Consider the following 23,321-nt stretch of genomic DNA (forward strand, 5'->3'; position numbering starts at 1 on the left):
CTAGAGAGTCGCGGAAAAGCGCACAGAAAGAAGCTGTTCAAACGCAGAACAGTGACCTAATAAGTCAACCCAATAAAAAACAGCTTCCGCGGCGTTACAACTATGCTCAAAAGCCAAAGCTGAGGTAAAAGAGTGTTTTTACATCAGGCAGACAGCGGAATGGAGCTATATCATCCAAAGGAACTTATAAGCAGCGTCTTGTGGGTCGACCATCGAACCTTTATCAGTAATCGATGATAGCTTCGTCGAAGCGCCGATTTTAAACTATGAGTTCACGTGACAAGGCGAAACTAGATAAATTTCGGCATAGGTAATCTGCTGGAGCGCTGGTGACATAGGCCATTGTTACTGTGCTTACTCACGCTATCTGGTGGAACCGACCTCGCACAACTGGGAACAGATAGCCTTATCGCGGCGGCCGGTGCGTCAGAGGTGGACATCCACCGTCAGAGTATCAGCGGCTGACCGCTGGTCAGTCGGCCATCTCAGCGCGCCCCGGTACTACGGTCCGGTCAACCGGTCAACCATGGCGCGTGTCGGAAGCGTCACCCTCCTGTGCGCCGCTCTCCTCTGCGTCACAGCGTCTGTCAGCGGCAGCTCGGCGCTGCTGCAGATGTTGCCGGAGCTGCTGCCGGCAGGGCCAGTCTGTCGCCGCCAGATGCAGCTGCCCTCGAAGACGAGCGGCGCCTTCTTGGCGCATGTGTGTGATAGTAAACAGCGGCTGAATGACCTCCTCCTGGAGGCAGGGCTGCCGGAGCAGCCGGAAGCGCCCGCCGCGCCGACCCTTGTTCGGCCGGCGACTTTCACACTGGAGGACGAGCTCCCGGACCGGGTGACTGCAGAGAGCTTCGGAGATGAGCAACCCGAGTGGGCCTATGAGGTGGCCGCCTGGCTGGCTCCGATGCAGCAGAGCGTCTCGAACGAGCTGTGTCGCCAGCAGAGCCGGGCCTACCTGGAGGAGCTCAACAGCGCCCGACCCTGGGCGCTCAGCAGTGAGTAGCAACTAGCAACCGGGCATTTTCGATTACCAGACCTTGAAATCAATCCAGCGCCCCCAAAACGCAATGATATAGCAACCCCATAGCGAAAGACGAAAATCGCATCCAGGGTTTGACGTTGGGCCTGTGCTTAGGCTTCTTACAATGAGTCAAACCAAAAATAAATTCAAAATTCAAATTTGAATTTTGAAATATTTTTAATTTTGAATTTTTTTAAATATATCCTACATACTTTCAAGGAGATGTCATTCACAAAGTATTTTAGTTTAACTATCCCTATTCGCCGATACCTCAGCTTCCATGTTGTAGGAAACGTAACGCTACCTTTAACGTTACACATACCAAATGCTCCACATGGAATCGGTTACAGTTTAATTTACAATCGTATTGACGTAAATCAGTTGCATCAATTCAGATGCTTTTAAATCGTAGATATTAACACAACAAATTAAAACGCACTTAGGTATTGTTGGCAGGTATGTTTGTTTTGTATTTTTCAATACAATAGGTGCACGCATTTTCCTTTATAACTTCATCGGTATCCCGATCTTCAAGATGCTGAGAATGCAGAAAACGATTACCGCGTTGCAATCATCGCAAAGATCGGGGTTTGCTGTTTGTTTAATTTTCCAAATAATCAGACATAAGCAAGCTGTTCACGAACAGACGAATTCACGAGCATGTGACTTCATCGGCCACGTTTTCGTAAACAAAGAGCGAGTAGGGGGCGGAGAAGACCCCCTTGCCGTTTCGCCTCTAATTGAGCTAGAGCCTTCCGGAAAAACTCTAGCTCGCGCTCCGTTACGAGACACAGCGACTGCTTAGGTACTGATTCTAAGGTCTCAGGTGGACTATTGACATCTGAGGTGGTCAAGTGCTCCAAGGTAATTCTTTTTGTAAATAATTTCATTAAAAAAGGTTGTTTATACGCGATTGTAGCACCATCGCATTCGCGATTCGCGTTCCTCATGGCCAGACGCGTTGAATGATGTAGGTACTTTTTTGGATGAGGTCAACTTAGGGTGTTGACCTCAGGTCAAGGGCAGATCAAATCACTCAGGCCACAAAGTTTGTTAAAGGAGGTCATAGGTTAGGTCAAACCGTCAAATCACTAAGGTCACGAGGTTAGAAAAGGTCATGCTGCAATTCACTCGATTTGGCATTCCTTCTGAGGCCATTGTTGGCTTTCCCGATTGGCAAGCTCATCAGAAGTTATTGACGAAAAATGCAGATTGACCAAACAGCCTTAGTGACGTCTTATATGACGTCATGCACGGTCTAAAATGCAGAATGTAAGCACCAAACCTTGCACTGAATATGAAGTTATTCACGAATTGTTCGTTAACAAATATGCAAACAACGAGCCCTAGCAAAAAGAGTGCCATGTACGAACCATAAGGGGGGCTTTTACACCTTAGGAGGGGCGATTTGCGGTCTTGCATTCCAGAAGTATATAAAAACATTCTACCCGTGATATTGTGAGAGAAAAAATTGCAGCGTGTGTATTTGCGATGTGTTGTGAACTTTTGTACCATTTTCTTTTTGTATTATGGGAAGCTAGCACTGAAGATGATATAATCGAAACGCGTTTGCGAAGGCTTTCTATAATACAGTACCTTTATATTTAAAAAAGTTTCACTTATCTAGTCATAATTGTCACAATGAACGTTCAACAAGCCCTAGCAAAGCTTAAAACCCGCGCACCGACGGGGGTCTGCGCCAACTTCGCACCGACGGGGGGGGGGGCGGATGACCGCCCCCCCCCTGAGATCTCGAGAACGAAGCAAGATAGCGACAAGCGGTAAACGGCATCGGATACGCACGGTCAAGATCTACAATTTTTACTAAGGTCATTTTCAGGTCAGGTCAAAGATGACGTCACAGGGGTCGAAAAAATCAAAATGGCGGCGCTAGATATTGAGAGAGTTTTTCTCGAATAACTTTCGAATTAGTCAAGATAGGAACAAACTAAGGGCATCATCGTGATCCTCTCGTCAATCCGCATCGAATGATATATATGTTGACCTCGAAAGGTCAAGGTCAAAGGTTGACCTCAGGTCACGTGACCTCGAGGTCATTATGTATATCATTCGATGCGTCTTGACGAGCTGAACACAATGAGACCATCTACGCGTCTGTATCTTGTTCCTGTACGGAGTTATTGGGCCAAAAACCTTTGGTGACCTTTGATGACGTCACATGACCTCACAGCTGCCCAACAGCAAAACAGACCTCAAGGTAGTGAAGGTTGATCGTATATGAAGTCATGTATGGTATATGGGGCCATTCCGAACCGTTTTAGTGGTAAAAACAGGGAGTTGATTTTTCCCCCATTGACTTACCTATAATGGGGAGGTCGCGAAATTGACCTGACCTTAGGTCACCGATATCAAAATTCCGAGATATACAAATTGTAGCTACTAATAACCTAATAATATCCTGCGACTTTCAAAGGCCTCCGACATCTACTGTAGCTCTGGCACGGTGACAAAGTTGCAAAAAAGTGACTTGAGGTTGGGTCATTCAAAGTGACCTGGTGACCTGACCTTAAAAGGTAGGAGGTTCAAACTTGCACACCATGTGTAAAATTGATGAGGGAATAGTCATACCAAATTTCGCGGCGCGTAGCGCCGCGGTTTTCCCGCTATTCGCGAAAAACCTCAGGGGGGGGCGGATATCCGCCCCCCCCCCCGTCGGTGCGCGGGACTATCCCACCTTCAAAAAAGTACCGTTTAGGATTCGGAAATGTTACTCATTATATTTTGACGAATTCTGCAAGTTTTTACGCGTTTTCATCGTATACTTTTTGAGATATTGCGACTTTCATATTTTATCGTGACGTCATTTATATCAAATCTGTGACGTAATGAAGGATTTACTTCATGTCAATGTGAGGGGAAATTTGGCAGCAAATATATTTGCTCTGAAATATGACGCGGCTCATACAATAACAAGAGTGTCTCTGATTGGCTTATTCGTAAATCAAGTGAAACTTCACTTGAATGTGTGACAGGCGTTCAAAAGGCAAATGAGTAATGACGTCATCAAATAGCCGTTAATAGTTAAGAGACAGGGCCTTAGCTAAGGCCCACTTTTCAAATGAAGGGAACGAATTTATTTAACACCACGAAACTGAGGATATTGCGGCCAGGATATATAGTGGTTTCTGAACCTGGCCGCCAACTTGGCTATCTCAACTCAGAACTAGAGATTGCAATCCCGGGATCGGGAACCCGGGATCCCGGCGGGATTTTAATCCCGATCCCGATCCCGAAATTCCGCCAATCCCGGGATCCCGAAAAAAAAAAAATCAGTCTTTCACCATAAAAAGAATGTAGCCGCTGCACGAGTCTTGTTTACACTGTTCATGGTGCTGCGTGACATAAAGCAGAGAAACAATTTAGCTGGCACCCCGTATCGGCCGTCCACAATCGACCGTGTTGGTAGCTCCCGGGTATCACCCACAGCGGTTAAGCCGCTCAAATGTGTACGAAAAAGGGTCCCGAACGCCAAAAAAAAAACAAAAAAAAAAAACAAGAAAATGCAGCATCAGTGCTGCAACATCTTTATCAGGATTCAGGATCACGAATCGTTCAGCGATTCTGACTTGTCCGTGCGTGGCCGGAACAAAAGAGGTCATCAAGACAGTCTTTGTGCTCGTGTCGCAGAAAGATGTCACAGATGTCACGCAAGTGACGGCAGAGCTCACTGATTTAACCCTCGCCGGACCTATTGGTTTTCTACATACGCGCCGGCCGAGGGGGGGGGGGCGGGTACGACCCCCCCCCCCTCGCCGTTTCGCCCCTGGTGGAGCTAGCGCGTCGCGGAAAAAACGAGCGTGTGCGCCGTTACGAGACGCAGAGATTGGTACCCGATTTTAAGGTCCTAGGTCAACCGGTGACCTCTGAGGTCAGGTCAAGTGCCCCAGGGTACGGTTCAGTTTTTGGTGAATAACTTCGCAAAAAACGGCCGCAGAGCCGCGATTTTGGCAGCATCGTGTTCGCCTCGCTCAGGCGCGTCGAATGATATGCTTCTTGTTCGGGTCAGGTCAACTTAGGGTGTTGACCTCAGGTCAAGGTCAGGTCAGCACCCCCAGGTCACGAAGTTGGTCGAAAGAGGTCATGTCGCATATCATTCGATCCGGCAGGTCTTCCTGAGTCCATTGGTGGCTTTCTCGACTCGCTAGCTCAATTTGATCGGGAGTTATTGACGAAAAACTAATATGACCTTGATGACGTCATAAATGACGTCACGGAAGGTCAACATTGCAAAAGTGGCGCATCTAACCTTGCAAGGAGTGCATCAAATCACGATTCTGTGTGCTTGAGATAGTTGGAGATCGTTCCCGGCGCCAGAATAGCAGTTTGAATTTTTCCCCATTGACTTATAATGGTGAGGTCACGAAAATGACCTGACCTCATATGACCTTTAGGAAAAATCCGAGATATACAAGTTGTGAGACTCATAATGGATACTAGATCCTGCAAGTTTCATTTCCCTGTGACATCTCCTCTGGCAGTGAGGGCGTTGCGAAGTTGCGACATCTGAAGACCGTGCAGAGGTTCACTTATGACGTCATAGGTCAGTGACCTGACCTGACCTAAAAATGCGGTTGGTGTCAAAAGATGCGGCTTGGATCAAAGGTCAGGTATGCCAAGTTTCAGCTCTCTATCGCCAGCGTGTTCGGAGCTATCGCGAAAAAACCCTATGGGGGGGGGGCGGCACCCGCCCCCCCCCCTCGGCCGGCGAGGGTTTTAAACGTTGAAGACGGTAGAGTGGAGCTCTCCCAGTCAGTGACTCTGCCCTCAAAGCGACTTTGGAGCAAAGTCTGAGAGACATTAGTGATGAAAGTAGAACCGGAAGGAGGTGAAGTGACCAAGCGACGTCTTGAAAACATTGTGAAATAGGGAGCTGCCAAATTTGGCGTACACTGGTCGCGAGTTTTAAAATAGACAGACCTACCAGCAATGGCTTAAAACTGTCGCGCTAAATACGAGTAGCGTAGACGAAGAGTGAGTGAGGCGTTGATGTGCTGGAACGGCCGTCTTAATGACGAGATGAGGTAGTAAACGCACTGGTCGACGCACAGTTTTATAAAGGCCAATTGGGAAGAAATGCAAATCAAATCGAAACGTTTCCTTCGCAAATTCAATCGTTTTTAATACAAATGACATGGTCTAAGGATGGCTTTTGGTTGCCGCTTTGTTTGTGGTAAGCTAAAATACGCAAAATATGGCAGTAGGAAATTATTCTTACGACTTTTAGTGACTAGACCGGGATCCCGAAATAAAAACTTTCGGGATCCCGGGATTGGCAAAACGTGCCGGGATTGCAATCTCTACTCAGAACTAATGCAAAGGTGGGACAGTCCCTTTAAAGGTAGTGTGCCAGCTTTCTTGGACCATATGGAGTTACTGACCCGGATAAGGAGAACCGGATTTTTAGAACTTATCCATACCTTCAAAACTTATGGAAACGTCTTAAATTCTTCAAATTTTGAGTACCCCAGTGCGAAATTCGCCCCGACGGGTTGTCGGTCGTACCCCAACCACATTTCACACCACTATGAACAATAAATGCACACACTAAAATCGCTATTACCGATAGGCTCATCCAATCAAGTTTCGATAAACCCGTTCATCATCATCTCCTGCGGTTTCGAACACGCCTGTTAGGTGGCTTCTGATGCTCGTCGAGGTCGGAATTTCCAAATACGCGTGGTGCGTCGGGCCGCGCGCTCTGACTTCGGCCAAGAAAAATGCGTCAGCTGATCATTGTCATTTCTGCCACTTGCGTGTGGTGAAATGGGGTCATAACTTATAAGACGGCTTTTTCATATCAATTATTTTACATAAAATCATATTTCAAACCATAAATAATGTTCGACAGCCAAATAAAAGAAACAATACCAATACGGGCTTACAGTTTAAGGCTCGACATTGTGTTGTCTACGATTAGACAGCTGATAACTCATTCCCGTACGTCGTATGGTCGTAACACTATAATGACCTTTGCTTATTGTCACAAGTGCGCCGCATTCGCGATTGTTGCCCGACGCCTGTTTGCAGGTGAGCCCACTACAGTTGTTATACATATCTAAAAACCGATAAACTTTTAGGCGAAAAAGGCACTATTCCAGGCCCATTTTTGATTTTTTTTGCGATATTAGGTAAAAACAGAAGCTTCTTATCCTAGGAAAAATAAAACGGGAAATCTTTCAAAGGTGGCACACTACCTTTAAGACTCCGACGAGACCCTTAAAACCAACGAGGGAAACATAAAACAGCAGCTTTCTGTTACTGTACCACTTCAATGTGGAAGCAGTCGCCTCGGCCTCGACCTGTGTGCACTGTTGCAAATAAAATGCGCCGATACGACGCATGCAAAGAACCTATTCTCAGTGCGACTTCATCTGTAAATGGAGACGAAATAACGGACGAAATAGCTACTAAAACGCCTCCGAGGCGTCGTGAACCCACCCATGCCTGTCTGCCGGCCACCGGGCACGGCTGAGGCCTCATCCGGCACTGCCTCGGCGCCGATCACGTGACCGGCCATCGCCCCGGGCGGGGACGAAAATCCGACCAATCGTCTCGTTCGGCGGCCTGCACCGAGCGAGCAGCCGCGTCCACTTAGTGGATGGAGGTGCACAGCGTCGATGATTGTTCAAACATTCACAATTTCTATGTTATTTGCTTTTGTTGAGTCACTCAGGGTTTTTTAACGAAGATGCTGTTTCAATTTGATATGGCCATTGAATGCTTATACCTATACCGAAGTGTATATAGCGATGCATAACAGTTGGCATGAGTTGATGCTTAGAATATCATAGAATATCAACACTAGCCCATGGCTGGTAAATTGCTCGGTAAATGCTCATCAAAAATAAAACGTCATGGAACATTGTCACATTGTCACAACGGGATAACAGAGAGATAGCAAGGATTTCACCGAGCCCATTTCCTTCCAGTGCATGATGCATCCGGCAAGCTCCCCGACGGCTTCTTTTACGGCAACAACAACATGCTGGGCAGCTTCGACGAGTGCCTGCGGGTGAAGGCGAAGCTGAACGACACCGTCTACCCCGGCATATCAGACACGTCCTTCGTGGGACAGTATTGCCAGGCGACCATCTCGTAAGCACGTTCCGCACGTCCCCCCTCCGAACTTGCTAGAAACAAAGCTGCTTGTTCAACTTTGCCTTTTAATTTCACCATGCATTTGCATGCTGCCTGCCCAGTGGCGCGGGACCTTCTTCCAGACTGGGGGGGGGCTGAACCATAATAGAAATCAACCTAGGGTACCCCCAAATCTAGTTTTCTCACCGGTTTTAGGCCACTTATTTTTCAGACCTTGGCCTTTTCAACAACAACAACAAAAAAAAAAAAAACACGAAAAGATTTTCAAAAAGTAAGGTATTCCGTCTCAGCTGAGTGAAGAAACTACCGTTTTGGCAGCCTGGAGAAAGGTTTTAATCTGCCAAATGAGTTGCCGAGCCAGTGAAATAGGTGGATTTTTCACTTACATGCTTTCTTCCTTTGTGACCCACAACCCCTAATTTGGGGAGGACAAGCTGCCCAACGGTTCCTGGCCTCATGAAACGTTTTGGGGCACCGCCCCCACGGCCGCAGAGTTGTGGGGGCAAGCTTCCCCCACTGCCCCCTCCCCCGGTTCCCACGCCTATGTATGAATCTATGAAATTATGTTGGTAGATTTCCGACTTCGATTCCTCCAGCTGGGGGGGGGGGGCTCAAATATATTACGAGCCCCCCCAGCCGAAAAGCTGGGGGGACTCAGCCCCCGCCAGCCCCCCCGGTTCCCGCGCCACTGTGCCTGCCCTTTTGAATGCTTCTGTCTCCAGCAGCTGACTGACTTCCATCTATTCATGACGTGCCGCCAGCTCGACGCTCGCTCCGGTACAGGCTTCAGAAGGACTGCAGGACGACGCTCAGGATCTGGGGCTGGTGCCGTTCCTTCCGTTCAAAGTCATCAACTTGGTGACGGGCAGCGTGGTCACCACTGCGCCGCTCCGATACGGCTACTGCATCCCATCTTCCTGCACCAAGCAGGACGTCATGGTAACTATTCCTAACTCCTATACCCAGTGGCGGCGGAAGGTATTTTGGGATGGGGGGGCACACCTGATCCTTCCCGGAACCTAGGGTACCCCCAAATCTAGTTTTCTCACCGGTTTTAGGCCACTTATTTTTCACCTCTTGGCCTTTACAACAAAATAAAAAATAAAACATTTGCAAATAAGTGAGATAATTAGTCTCATCTGAGTCAAGAAACTACCTTTTTGGTAACCTGGAATAAACGTTTAAAGCTTCCACACATGAGCTGTCAAGTCAGGTACGGGGACCCGCAGTTGCTACTGTACATACAGCGACCCTGAGTAAATTGTCCCAGCACCCTCACAGGGAACAACGATAAGCTGTCAGAGGGCACGCACAGAAAACCTCAGCTGCTCTTGTGCAGGGACCGGCAGTCGATATCAATGTTATCGGTTGTTACTGGACAGGACAGACGGCTAGAGTTGGGGTTCGTGTACAATAGCAACTGCGGGTCCCCGTACAGAGGGGGATTTTTTTACTTAAATAGGTATTGTCTTCCATTCAGCTTTTCTTTGAGGCCCTCGGCCGCTAATATGGGGAGGACAAGCTGCCCCGACGGTTCCTGGCCCTTTGAAACTTTGCGGGGGCAGAGACCCCACGGCCCCAGAGTTGTGGGGGCCGGCTGCCCCCATGCTGCCCCCCGGCTCACGCGCCTATGCCGGCTGGCGTCTGGCAGAGTCGCGGGGAAAGGCCTGTGGCACGCTCAGACGCACTTTCGTGACGTCCGTGTCGCCTGCCGGGCCACTCGCGTTCCGTCCTACTCTTCCAGACTTCGGTTACCGGTAGCTCGTAGATAGCTCTGCTTGATTTCTGAGCATTATGTGTGGAGGGCGTTTGGTGGAAATAGTCCGTCACGGACTAGCTCGCCGGATAGCCCGTCGTGAAAACGGCTATTATCAATCCAAGTTACTCGCTATATCAACTTAATAAAAAGGTACTCAGCCAAACTGGCATATGTTCCTGACGTAGGTAGTATGGAAGTATTGTGGTACTTCGTCGATAACAATTTTGGGGGGGCAAAAAGATATGTTTGCCCCCCACCCTGGAAGATGGGGGGGCGCCGTGCCCCCGCTGCCCCCCCGCTTCCGCCGCCACTGCCTATACCTACCCTGTGCTGGTAACGCTACTACCGGCAGACGCATATATCTAGGGTTGTCCTATATGCCTACCGATTGTATCTAGTTAGATTAGCTTTGAATATTAGTCTTACCTACTTTCTTGCTTTCTCACCAGCATCTTTCTTCCAACATAGGCGTGACCGCTTGGGCTGATTTTTTTTTTTTATCTGACCGATCATGCCATATTTCACGGGTTGCCGCTTCGGCAGGCCTCGCTGGACGAGTGGCTGGACAGCAGAAACGGCACCTTTCTCTACGTCAGCGACGTCCGATGTCACACCGACGGCGAGAAGGCCACCCTGGAGACTAACGACATCGTTGTCATGTGAGTGGTGCGGTCGGTTACACCACCTTGACCTGGGAGAAGAAACGCCGCTTTTTTATTCATTAAAACGGTAAGGATGCTTTGACACTCAGCCTGTAGGTACTTATAATGACCATAGCCTGTAACACAGGTGAGTAATTTTTACGCATTAACCAAAGTCGATTTCCCTAAAGATGTAAAACAATACTTTTAACAGCTCACAAAGAAAAAGTGGTATCGCATTCCTTTCAAATCTCCCAATTCCCATGAACACGTTTATGACGATTGGCTGCAGTCCGCGGTCCCGGTTCATGGTCCGGACTCCGGAGATCATGGATGACACAAGTGTTGGTTGTCGTTTCAGCGCACTGTTGGCGGTGTTTGGTGTGGTGGTGGTCCTCTGTACCACCCTGGATGTGGTGGGAATCTACGTGACCCGCGCCGCCAAGACCTCCTCCGGGGACGCTATTGTCGGCAGGGCCGAGTCGGCCTTCGCGCCAGGTATGTACCAGTGTGGGAAAATGGCCACGGCAAAACGGCCATCGGGGGCAAAGGGAGGCTGTCTGAACGGAATCAGCAACGTGATTTAGCCTCGATATACCACCAAATTAATGCTGTTTCATATTTATTTTCTATTAACCCGCGCCCGAATGGTGCGGGGGGCATTTTGCCCCCCCCCCCCTTTGGTTTTTCTTAAATAGCGATAAAACGGCGCCGCACAGCGCCGCCAAATTTTGGGTACCTTACCGGGCATCAATTTGACACCTTCACACAAAATTTCAAGTCACAGGTCACCTCAGGTCAGGAGTTATTGAGGTCAAACTGAGGTCATGTTCGAGTAAAAATGAGCAAAAAACATGACATCTTGAAACGCTCACCAATTCTACAGTTAACAAGCAATTTTAATGTTCTTTATGTGGTTGTGTAGAGAAAAGACGGCGCTACAAAATTGCTATCTCAGATTCTCGAAATTTTTTGATTTTGATCCCCAAAAAATCCAAAAAATTGATTTTTTTTTAAGAAAAACTCAAAATTTCCATTTTTTCAAATTTCGAAATAAACGGAATATATGTGATAGTCCCTGCGCTCTTCGATATACCTACATACAAAATTTAAGATCGATACCTCTTTTTTTTGGCCAAGTTATAGCGAAAAAACTGTTAAAAATTGATGACGTCAAATTTTTGAACTCAATTTTTAGCAATTCCAGACCTCGTAGCGCAAAATGGAGACGACCATTGAACTCCCCGTGACAAGCTGCATCGAATCGATACCCATTTCATGCAAAATATCAACTTTAAAATTTGACCTTATTTGACCTGACCTTGACCTGACCTTTACCAAAACATAATCTCAACTGACCCCAAGGGCTGCCTGTCCCACATAATCGCATTTGGCATATAAAATGGACCATAAAACATGCATCACATGATATTTTTAATTTGTGACCCTCAGTGACCTGACCTTTGTGACCTGACCTGGTATCACTGACCTTAAATAGCAAAATATGTGTTTGATGAACATTTCCCCATCGATGATTTTCAATGAAATGCATTTTACTCGATTTTACAACGCATTTCTTGAAATGCCTGTAAACGGTGAAATTTCGACCTTTGACCTGACCTGTGACGTCATCGGTTTGACTGAGGTCAATGAAATTGGGTCACAAGGTAGTTCCCCGTTGGGGCTATCTAACGCCATTTGCCGCTTGTCGCTATGTTGCGTGGTTCTCCAGATCTTAGGGGGGGGGGGCAAAATGCCCCCCCCCCCCCATCAGACCGCGTTGCTCGGCAGACCCCATCAGGGCGCGGGTTAATATGTACATATTTATTTGAAACCATAGAAAGTAGAAACATATTTCATTTCGCATTTTAGATGTTTGTAACGTACTTAAAGTTGAATCGTTGTAATCAATTCAACGCAACTAATTAATCGCCACCGTTGTGTCTGTCTGTGCAGCCAACTGGCAGATCGTCCACGCCTTCTCGCTGCGCTATAACGGCAAAAGGTTGCTGTCGACCCGGACTGGCTCTGACAACCTCGGCTGTATCCACGGCATGAGGTAGGAAGGTGAAAAATGTGACTTTCTTGGTCTGAGATATCACTCACCATGAAATGTTTGCGATTCAGTGTGTTTCTCTGTACCCTATTGGGCGTTGCCTCAAGAAAGTAAAAATACATAGGCCTACCAATTCATACGTCAGAACAGCATTTGATTGGTAAGATTTTTCAACATTATTACGAGTCTAATGCCTCATGCGGTTTCAAAATGAAGCATAGAATGCTAGGCATTTTGGTTTATTTTAAATCGGTTTGTTTCGCCGCAGGTTCCTTTCGCTGACGTGGGTGGTGGCAGGTCATAATTACATTTTCGCCCTCGGAGGCGGTGCATGGAATAACACGGCCTACATTCTCGAGGTAAGACCTGGGATGGCACAAAGTTTTCAGCATGTAAGACACCAGGCAATATTGATTATTAGTGCCGTTGGCGCTCGGCATGTGCACACGTCACATCAATACCTACAAAAACAGTATTTTGATTTTCTCAAGAGTTTCAAGCTATCATAAATGACAGATCATTTGCATTCAAGGCGAAAAAAGAGGCCCATCAGTATAGAGTGTGGAGCCAATAAAAGCAAATCGATACATGACTTCGCCATGGTCATTGACCGTCCGTATGCATCGCCTCCCACCAGATAATCAAGGCGCCGGCGATAGAGGTACTGATGAACGGCCTGCTCTCCGTCGATACCTTTTTCTGTCTGGGCGGCATCATGGTGGCCTACACATTCATGAAGACTGTGGCGGCCAAGGGCGGCCGGGTGGGCTTGATGGACGTACCCATGATGTACCTGCACCGCTATCTCAGGTAGGAAGACGATCAGTGTGTAGGTAGCTATGTACACATAAAAACTTTATGAATGATGTCATACCAATGCAATCTTTCGCTGTGGCCTGCAGTCAAGTGAAGAATGGATTGTGGATTTAGTGGCTTCGATTGTTCCATGCGGGACAGATCGACTTTTCCGTCTGCCGCAGCAGGCTGACTCCCGTGCCCGCTAGGAATGCTGATCTTCCCGTGCATTGAACGCGACAAGCTGACCTATTCAGTGTCCCGTGCGCGGCAAATAAACTTTTTACTTTTCCCGTGCCCCTGCAGACTCACACCCGTGTCCCTTCCCCCAGCAGGCTGACTTTTCTCGTGCCCCCTGTCCCCGCAGGCTGACTCCCGTGTCCTGTGTCCCCGCAGGCTGACTCCCGTGTCCTGTGTCCCCGCAGGCTGACCTATCTCCTGTCCCCGTAGGCTGACTTTTCCCGTGTCCCGTTCTCCCGCAGGCTCACTCCCGTGTCCCGTGTCCCCGCAGGCTGACCTTTCCCGTGTCCCCGCAGGCTGACCTTTCCCGTTCCCCCGCAGGCTGACTCCCGTGTACGCCGTTGTGGTAGCGATAACAGCCACGATAATCCGTCGGATCGGCACCGGGCCTGGCCTGGGAATGGTGATGGAAAACCTGGCCGTGCAGTGTCAGATCAGCTGGTGGAGGAACCTGCTCTACATCAACAACTACTTCAACTATGAGGAGCTGGTGAGCTGGCTCTGCATAGCCAATAAGACGGCTGGTATGATGCGTAAGCTTTGTTTTCAGAGAATTTACAAGAAATTCAAAGGGGCAAAGGGTTAAAATTGCTGTCACAGTTTTGAAACACCCGTGATTTTTCGATAAGTAGGTATATCTAGGAAAAGTCTATTCGCTGATGAAGGCGCATAGCACGATGTCAAGACGTGCTGGTTGGTCCCCAACGAATCTGTGTCACATGGCGTTGATCAAACTTCCACTTATCCACTTAGCCTTAATATAAGCAAATAATTTTTGACGCAACAGCTACCTACATGACATGCGATGTTGATGGCTGTTTTCAGTGCGTTGGCCAGTCCTGGTACCTCCCGGTCGACTTCCAGCTGTTCTTGTTGTCTCCGTTCATGATCATTCCGTTCGTGTACAACAAAAAGATAGGTGAGTCAGTCACATTGCCCGAGCCTTAGCATTGCTGTCTCTGCTGACCCATGGTTTCATCTCATTTCATCTCATATAGGTATTTAACACATTCATTCAAAACAAACAGTGTCACCTCGATTGGCGCACAAGTGTCTAAGGCCGCTGTCTCTGTCTTTGTTGAACGCTGATCTGAGCCGCTGTCCGCTTCTGCTGATCCCTGGTCTTAAATCTTGTCTCCACTGATCCCATGGTCTGAGATGCTGTCTCTGTTGACCCCCGTTCTGATCCGCTGTGCCTGTCTCTGGTGACCCCTGCTCTGAGATGGTGTCTCCTCCTCGCAGGCGCCGTCTGGCTTGGCCTGCTCACAGCAGCGTCTGTGGCCATCCCTGCCACTGTCATCTACCAAAAGGACCTGCCGCCCACCACCATGTTCTTTAACGCCATGGCCGCGTGAGTGAGGCACCTATGTACAACATGGTGAAGATTCAGCAACGTATCGAATTCATGTTTATGAACACCGTGGCACTGGACTAGCTCCAGTCAATAGCAATAACTGAGGAACCGGCACAATCCCATAGTAGGGTAACTGTGGGGAAAACGCACCCCTGGGTTAAACGCCTCCCCTAAAAAAATCGTATTTCTTATCGACGGATAGGTGTTTTATCCTGTCTTTCAGAACAGTCAGCTGCTTGTTTACGTAGGTCTCTATTTCCGGTTCTGCGTCTTGAGGAGCAGCGTGGGTAGGTGCTGATGTTGGTTTTGGGTGTGGTTTTTGTTGTTTTTACAGAAGATTCCTAATATTTTGATGCCCTCTTTATATCACAAAACTTGCTATTGTGCACATCACTCAAAACTGCGTTTTATTGTCATTCTGTTGAATGTATTATGCTGCGGCGTTAGTGGCGCGTTTTTTGTCAATATTTTGTTGACCGGAAATGGAGTGGATGGGGCAAGACGCCTACTCGATGCATGGGGCAAGACGCCCCCAGTTTTCTGAAAGGGGGGCGTTTTGCACGGTGGTGAGAGTGCAGGGTAGCGCCCTGTAGGTCGGGGCCGAAAAGGCCTCTCCCTGTCCTTTTTTGCTGATATATCCTAAACGACTGCAGATATCGTCACCAAACTTTCAGGACTCCTCCGGGCATCCATTTTACACATTGCAACAAAATTTTATTCCAAAGGCTATGATAGGTTGACCACAAATGACGTCAGAATGACGTCAAGTTCTGCCATGTTTATCATTTTCTGTTGATGGATGGGGTGGGGGCGCTTTGCACATGGGTGTGGGCGTATTACCCAGGGTATGGGGCAAAACGCCCTTTTGTAAGGGTATGCGAAAACCCTTTTGGGGGGTTAAATACCACACGCAGGTGTCTTTTCTTGGTCTCAACGCGTAGTAAAAAGAATGAGCTACATGATGGTGCCCAAAGGTTTAAGTAATCTGTGTTGGGTTGAGTGTCAGAAGGTTTCGCGCTTAAGGGGGGCGTTTTTGACCTATTCACCCTAAAGGCTACTGTGAAACTGCCAGCCCACTGCAGCTGTTTCTATAAGACATGCTTATCAGCTGGCATCTTATTGAAGTAGCATGGAAGTTATTAAGATCGTGTCATGTCTTAGGGTTATTTTCTAAGCATACCTAATACGTATCTAAGGTATCTTATTCTAAAGCGGTTTTCCTAGGTGCCTGAGAGGACATTTAAGTAAAAAAGCAAATAAATTAAGCTGCATGTAATTAAAACAAGTGCTAAGTATAAGCTTATAGCTTTATCTACTCAATGATCGAATAATCGTGTTTTCTTTCAGAGCAAAAACGGAGGACATGTTTACGGACTTTTACGTCGTTCCGTGGTGTCGTGCATCCCCCTATATCATTGGAATCATCACTGGGCTGATCCTTCACCACATCAAGACGAACAAAGTTGCCATCACCATTCCCAAGGTCAGTCTGTAATGATAAAAACTTATTTGAAATGGCGGACTTCAGTCAATATATAATGACCCTCATTGCACTCATGCACTCTTGGCTCGCTCATGGCTTCATCAGGCACCTCCCGCGTCGGTCTCTGACTGGCTGGTTTCTGACCTGACTGCTCGTCTGTTTCGAGTTCTGAGGCCAGTTTTACCAACAGAAAAATAGCCGCCTGCCGGATTTTTTTTTTTGCATAAAGACCGCTAAAGACCGCTTCACATACAGAGCGTAAACGATAAAGCCCTATCCGCGTACGTGCCCATCGCGTTTACGCTCCGTATGAAAAGCGGTCTTTAGGCAAAAAATTCCGGCAGGCGGCTATTTTTCTGTTGGTAAAACTGGCCTCTGACCTATAACTCTGCGGTAGGCGGTGAACCTAGCCACGTGGACGGTGATGGCGGCTATGGCGCTGACCATCGTGTACAGCACCCACCAGTGGAATAAGGACCCGCAGGCCACCTACACCATGGCCGAGGCGGTGTCTTACGGCTCGCTGCACCGGCTCGGCTGGGCCATCGCCATCTCGTGGGTGGTGTTCGCCTGCGTCACCGGTTACGGCGGTGAGTGACGGGCACGCGGGCCCCCACTGCGCGCGGCACGGGCGACCTGGTGCGGCTCTTATTGGTGGTCCATACATATAATTCATGTCATTCAATGCTTGCTTAATATTGCATGTTCCTAAGATGTAGTTGAATAAAGGAAATTTTGGGACAATTTCTCATCATTTCAGGAAGTCCTGTCACACATAAAAATATGATTTTAGTCTTCCTCAGGTGATTAGTATATAGGTACACTGTGCCGTTTCGTTGGTAGTGGCCTATTCTGTATTGATAATGGCATTAACAAAATCAGCTCGCCGTCGCGCTGAATCCAGTCCGACCTGACACATTCGTGGCTCTGACCCGCCGCTAACCCGACCCCCGGCAGGTTTTGTCGACACCCTGCTCTCGTACAAGGCGTTCATCCCGCTGGGCCGGCTCTCGTACACCACGTACCTGGTGGCCGTGCAGGTGCAGTGCTGGTACTTTGCCTCGTACCGGATACCGTCCGCCTTCGGCAATACCATCATGGTGAGCGTCGGCAGCCCCGACTAGGCACGCTAACGATAAAATATTCATTTTGTCCTAATATCTGCCACATACATTGTAAGCATACCGTCCATTTTCACTATATGTAAAACAAAAGTTAAGATCGCTTAAAGATATTATTCAGCAACCAGCATAATGCGTAGCGCAATGAATGCTTGCACTCTTAGTAGGTATATTCGACGTTTACCATGATAACGGCTGTTAGATTACCCTTGTACCCTGATATTCACCTTCAAAGCGATGCTCTCCCGTTTCAGGTATATTCATTTCTGACTAATCTTCTCATCTCGATGGTACTAGCCACGGTGTTGTCACTCTGCTTCGAGTCGCCAATGATGACCATCGAAAAAATCATCTTCCCAAAAAGACGTGAGCCACTCATCCTCGCCGTTTATCTTGAATTTCTGTTTTGAGGACAAAGTTGAATACTACCTACCTTCGGCTTCAACTTCCTAGTAGATAGTTTCGGATATAGGTGTTTTCGCTTTCCAGCCTTGCCAAGGAATCAAATTTTAATGAACAGTGTAATTAAATGCACATTTATTTGTGTTATGTTATGCCATTTTATACTGAATCGTATGGTTAGGCATGGGCATTAGACATGGGGGAAATGACTTTGTTTATGTTGCCACAACCGATCAATCAATAAATAAACTTGTTTTAGTTTTAAACACACCATGGCTAACGTACGAAAATTTATATGCCATTTGCCAATAGCATATGTCACAGCACAATTGGTTAATGTCGCCATAAGTTAAAAATTTTACATAGCTTAGCCTTAGTGCTGATATCATGCTATTTTACAGAGAGCAAGCCTAATACGAAGAAGGGAATCGACAATCCGGGTCTACAAGACACACCCTTAGAAGCTTCGACCAGATTCTAGGCAGGAGTTTCAAGCAGCATTGCCTAACAGGCATACATACGTCTACTTGCATATAAATCACAATTTCATTTACTTTTTCAAGTCGATTGTAGCTGGTCAATATGAATGATGTGTTAGCTAAATGTAAAGAAGAAATATGCAGTGCGTGTTTAAACTGTTTCCATACTGTGTGTGCCCATCACTTTTGCCACAATTGCTTTTTTTAACTTTAATAGGAACCAAAAGCCTTTTGTCGGTGACTAGGGCCTTGGGTGACAGTTTCGGGCAGCAAACTACATAATGGACATTGTAATCCAAGATGTACAGTCACAGATGATGATCTGTATCTACCTTCTTTTTAACGTACACTGTTATCACTTGTGCACAGCAAGTTGCAATGTTAATCAGAAATGGGATGAACGATTCGCTGCCACTCTTTCGTTATAAATTGTCGAGTCAACACTATAGGTACAATGTTCATTGTTAAAGTGATTTCGTAACTATCCGATGACGATAGAAAACATGCTTCCATCGTCCATTGAACGTATGAAATATCTGGTTGCATGTGTGATATCTGAATAGCAGCGTGGTCTTGGACTCTTGATTGATGACTGTGGCAATAAATAATATTATTGATGAACAAGTTTCAGCACTGTTGTGAGACGCATTTCCTCCGAGTTCCGACAAGACAACGTTTTCTGTTTAGGATGCCCTTGAATGTTCGCTGATAAATTTCATCGCATGCCGATCACGGCAGCAGAGTTTACGATCTATTTTAAATTTTACCATATCAAGAGGTTACGCTTGAAATGAGTTGTACGTACGCGACAGGGTCATAAGAAAGGTCAAAATCGGAAAAATTAGATAATATCCCGATAGAAATAGGGATGGGGCCTCCGGCTTCGGGACTGTGGCAAGCTGACATGTCTTTCAGCGCTGACCATTCCATCTGGCAGAAAACACAATGACGTGGAAGTGCTTTGAACTACAATCTAAACAATGCGTTCACGAGGTATTTGTTTTTTGACTGAATTTGATGCATCTTTCTTTTGCTTGTTATGGTTAAAGGCAAAGTCAAAGGGCAGTTTTAATTAGTAAAGTAATCTTGGTTTTAATTGCTGGAGCTAGATGCATTTAGAAGTTACCTTATAACATTATACATGCTGCCCGGCGCATATGCGCATATGCCATAACACGATGGTGGTCACATTTTGTCGAGAATCACGTCCTTCTATTGAACATGCGAATTCAGAAAAGAGTTTAACAGCCAGCAGTATCAAAAGATCACCTAAAAACTCGCGAAAATGAAATACTTGGCCGCTATAGACAGAATGGCACCACACAATCGACCTACTGCTGGCAGAAAGGTGAGTGCGCATCGCCTTCGGATTACAAAATAACTGGTAGGTACCAAGCCTTTTCCACAAGATGTTACCTAGCGAATGCACCATAGTTGAACAAATCCAACCAAATCTCTTTTGTAACAAATACGTTCATATCATGAATTTATTTCAATGTTTAAAAAGAAAGCAATGTCTGAATTAAACTTAACCTTGTTTGACTATTGGTGCCGAAAATATTAAACAACTACATCGGATAGGTACCTTCTTGCACTTCTTGCGAGTCCTCCTTGCAATAACCCGTGCCGTGGTGGGGGGGGGGGGGGGTCGCGAGGTAGGCGTTTTGAAGCCCTCCTCAGGTTTTTTCGCAAATATCCCAAAAACGGCGGCGCGAAGCGTCACCATTTTCAGTAAATCTATTCATACCTCTTTTCAACAATGTTGTGTAAATTCCAGACCCAGTCGTTCAAGGTCAGGTCACCAGGTCAAGCCAAGTGACCTTACCTCAGAAAGTTGAAAGGCCCGGTGTAGCTAGTACCTACATTCAATGAACGATCACTTTGAAACTTTCAGCGGTTGATAAAAGTAACAGTGTGTATAAAATGTCTATCTCACAATTTTGATACCTGTGACCTTAGGTCAAGTCAACTTTGCGATCTCTACATTTAAGTCAATGGGAGTAAATTGAAATGCACCTCTTTTGGACGAATGTTGTTTTAAACACTCAAACATCAGTTTATAGATAAACGTGACACACTGAATCAGAAAACTGCACCCGTGACCCCTCTTTGTGCCCCTGAGGCCATCTCAGGTCATGAAAGGTCACCAGCAGTTTTTGTACCATAACTTTGGTAGATACTTGCTAGAGCGTTGAAAAGTAAAACATGTCAGATGAGTTCAGATCGACGATACGGATCGACTGATCTGGAGCATGACTCTTTCCGGTCAGGTCATGATCTTGACCTGGTCAAATTTTCAAAATGATCTTTCAGTCAACTTATAGTTCATTCGACGCGTCTCGACAAGAGGAACACGATGCGGCAAAAGTATAATGTCGTAGCTCCCTCGAGTTTAAAGCTATTACATAAAAACAATTTTCGTAAAAAAAAACTAGAATTTTTGCCCACTGGCTGGAGCAGGCACGTAGCTAGGATTTGGCCAAGGGAGGGGCGGAGGAATCCCGGGGGCCTCCTTTCTACAGAGGGCCTCCTCCCTAAAGGGGCCTCCTTTCTACAGAGGGTCTCATGCCTACATAATTACATATGCAACATAATGCAGACTTTGGTTCAGCTTTCATATGGCCAGCGCACTGGTATGTTTCTTTATTCTTACCGCTGCAGCGGTAAGAAACATACGCATATCACAAGTCTCCGAGTGGCATGGTAACTGGCAAAAAGAAAAAAAACTCGAGCGCCGGCTGCGGCGGCGCGGCGGTGGCGGCCGAACCGCAGCAGGAGGGGGAGTATCTGCGAGGAATGGGTGGATACTGGATGACGGTCAGAGTAACACTTGGTGTATTATCATATATCGTTCAAGCGCTTAACCGTATTCCGGGCGGGCTCTGAAAGACTCTGAATCGGGCGGGGGCCTTTTTGGCCCCCGTCAGAACTCGAAAAGCACGAATCGTAGCGACAAACGGCAACGGCGTTTGATAGTTCGTTGAACGACTTACAACTTTTGCAAACAACTTTTTTGGGTCAGGTCAATACCTATTGAGGTCGCCAGAGGTCATAACAAATAACATGGTTTATCACGACCTACATAGATAGGTCAACTTCATAATCTGACCTAGGAAGGTCACGCTGGGTACCAATCGGCGCATGACCAGGCGAACGGTTTGGTACACTAACAACTATTTAGCCCCATCATGTCGTGATTTATTGGCTAAAAACTGTTGATGACCTCACCTCACCTCAGATGATCCTTCCCGGTGCCCCTGTCAGTAAATGCCACCTGGGTGCTTACAGATCAGATAATCTGACGTAATTCAGAAAGAATTGGGTGGTTTTGACTCGTTTTCTCGAAGCAGGACACAGTTCATTATATTTTCCAATAGGCTTGTCACGATTCTGACCTGACTGACGTCTGCAAGATTGAAACTATACGGTTATCAATTTTTTCTGTGTGAATGATGCCACGTTTACTTGCTGTAAGTAAAACGTGGTTCCGTTAGTAAATTTTCCTAGGTCCAGGTGGTTTGCTTCATTTACGCCGTAGATGAAACAAACAATCGATGGATAGATATATATTAATTTCCCGGTAAAATAAATTATTATGAGTTGTGCGAAGCATGGCTATGGGAATATCACCACGGTCTGATAAATGGTTGGGTAATTGCATCCATCGTAAAAATACCAACACAGCCACAGGTATATATTACAGAAATGGGCTGCTCATCCTTTAACCCGCGCCCTGCCGGGGGGGGGGGGGTGTTAAACACCCCCTGCAGTTTTCCGTGAATATATCAAAAACGGCGGCGCGGCACACTTTATCCTACATCATTTCTACATACGTTGTGAAAATTTCAGACTCTGGTCACTTAAGGTCAGGTCACCATGTCAGGTCAAATGACCTCACTACATAAAAGTTTCGATGTCTGCCAAAGCTACACGGAGTGACCAAACACTTTGAAACTTTTAGAGATGCAAACGCACAAGAGCGACAAAATGCAAAAAGTGTATGTCTTGGAATTTTGATATCGATGACAAAGGTCTGGTCAATTTTGCGACCTTAAATTGAAAGTCGCCTTTTTAGACGGAAGTCATTATAAACACTCTAAAACACTGAATTACTAGTATCTTTGACACACTGAACATGAAAATGGCACCCGTGACCCCTTTTGATAACCCTGAGGTCATCTCAGGTCACCAATGGTATCTGACTGTTTTTCGCGAATAACTTTTGATAGAGGCATGCTAGAGCGATGAATACACCTTAGTTGTGTTTGGCTCGACGATACGGATGGACTGATATGGAACTTAGCCCTTATCGGTCAGGTCATGATCTTGACCTGAGGCCAAATTTTCAAGTTGACCTTTCAAGGTCAATTGATAGTTCATTCCACACGTCTTGACGAGAGGAACACGATGCTGGTAAAGGGAAGTTCGTGCAAATTTTGAGACGTAGGTTATTGCCGAAAACTGGTTTCCGAAAATATCGGCTATTTTGGCAGTTTTTGCGGCCACTGCAGGTAAAACCGTTGACGGCAAAACCGTTGACGGCACCCGGCATGATTTCTCTGAGCGCATTTATACAAATAATTTGTCTACATAGGATAGGGCCTTCTGTTTACAGAGGACCTCCTCCCCTGTTCCTTCCTAGTTCCTACAGTGGGCGGCGACGCGGTTGGGAGTCTATTCTGTACAGTTTCCTGAGTTCTCAGTTCTCACTATAGAGAACTGAGAACTCTCTATAGAGAGTAGCAGGGAACAGAAGCCAGAAGGTAATTTGCTTACAGTGGGCCTCCACTCTATGTACTTAATATACGACGCTGTCTTTGACTACCGGGGGCCTCCTGCCCACAGAGGGCCTCT

At 46.8% G+C, this 23,321-nt stretch overlaps 1 protein-coding gene across 3 annotated transcripts in view; it reads left to right on the forward strand.

Annotated features, from left to right (window-relative positions):
* Window positions 1-454: 454 nt before the first annotated feature.
* Window positions 455-23,321, forward strand: part of LOC122370800 (nose resistant to fluoxetine protein 6-like) — a 28,818-nt gene continuing 5,951 nt past the window's right edge. The window contains exons 1-16 of one of the 3 annotated variants that reach the window (XM_043346701.1): window positions 455-992; window positions 7,969-8,134; window positions 8,899-9,076; window positions 10,440-10,555; window positions 10,899-11,035; window positions 12,494-12,596; window positions 12,862-12,952; window positions 13,231-13,403; window positions 13,950-14,118; window positions 14,454-14,547; window positions 14,871-14,979; window positions 16,330-16,465; window positions 16,863-17,055; window positions 17,423-17,565; window positions 17,841-17,952; window positions 18,390-19,815. In XM_043346701.1, the coding sequence (XP_043202636.1) occupies window positions 527-992; window positions 7,969-8,134; window positions 8,899-9,076; window positions 10,440-10,555; window positions 10,899-11,035; window positions 12,494-12,596; window positions 12,862-12,952; window positions 13,231-13,403; window positions 13,950-14,118; window positions 14,454-14,547; window positions 14,871-14,979; window positions 16,330-16,465; window positions 16,863-17,055; window positions 17,423-17,565; window positions 17,841-17,952; window positions 18,390-18,469 (2,466 nt within the window). In that variant the 5' untranslated portion in view covers window positions 455-526 and the 3' untranslated portion in view covers window positions 18,470-19,815. Of the gene's footprint in view, window positions 993-7,968; window positions 8,135-8,898; window positions 9,077-10,439; window positions 10,556-10,898; window positions 11,036-12,493; window positions 12,597-12,861; window positions 12,953-13,230; window positions 13,404-13,949; window positions 14,119-14,453; window positions 14,548-14,870; window positions 14,980-16,329; window positions 16,466-16,862; window positions 17,056-17,422; window positions 17,566-17,840; window positions 17,953-18,389; window positions 19,816-23,321 lie in introns of those variants that run through there. The other 2 variants (XM_043346700.1, XM_043346702.1) reach the window with 2 other exon arrangements.

This window comes from Amphibalanus amphitrite, unplaced genomic scaffold (genome assembly GCF_019059575.1).
Source record: "Amphibalanus amphitrite isolate SeventyFive unplaced genomic scaffold, NRLGWU_Aamphi_draft 001169F_arrow, whole genome shotgun sequence".
NCBI lineage: Eukaryota > Metazoa > Arthropoda > Thecostraca > Balanomorpha > Balanidae > Amphibalanus > Amphibalanus amphitrite.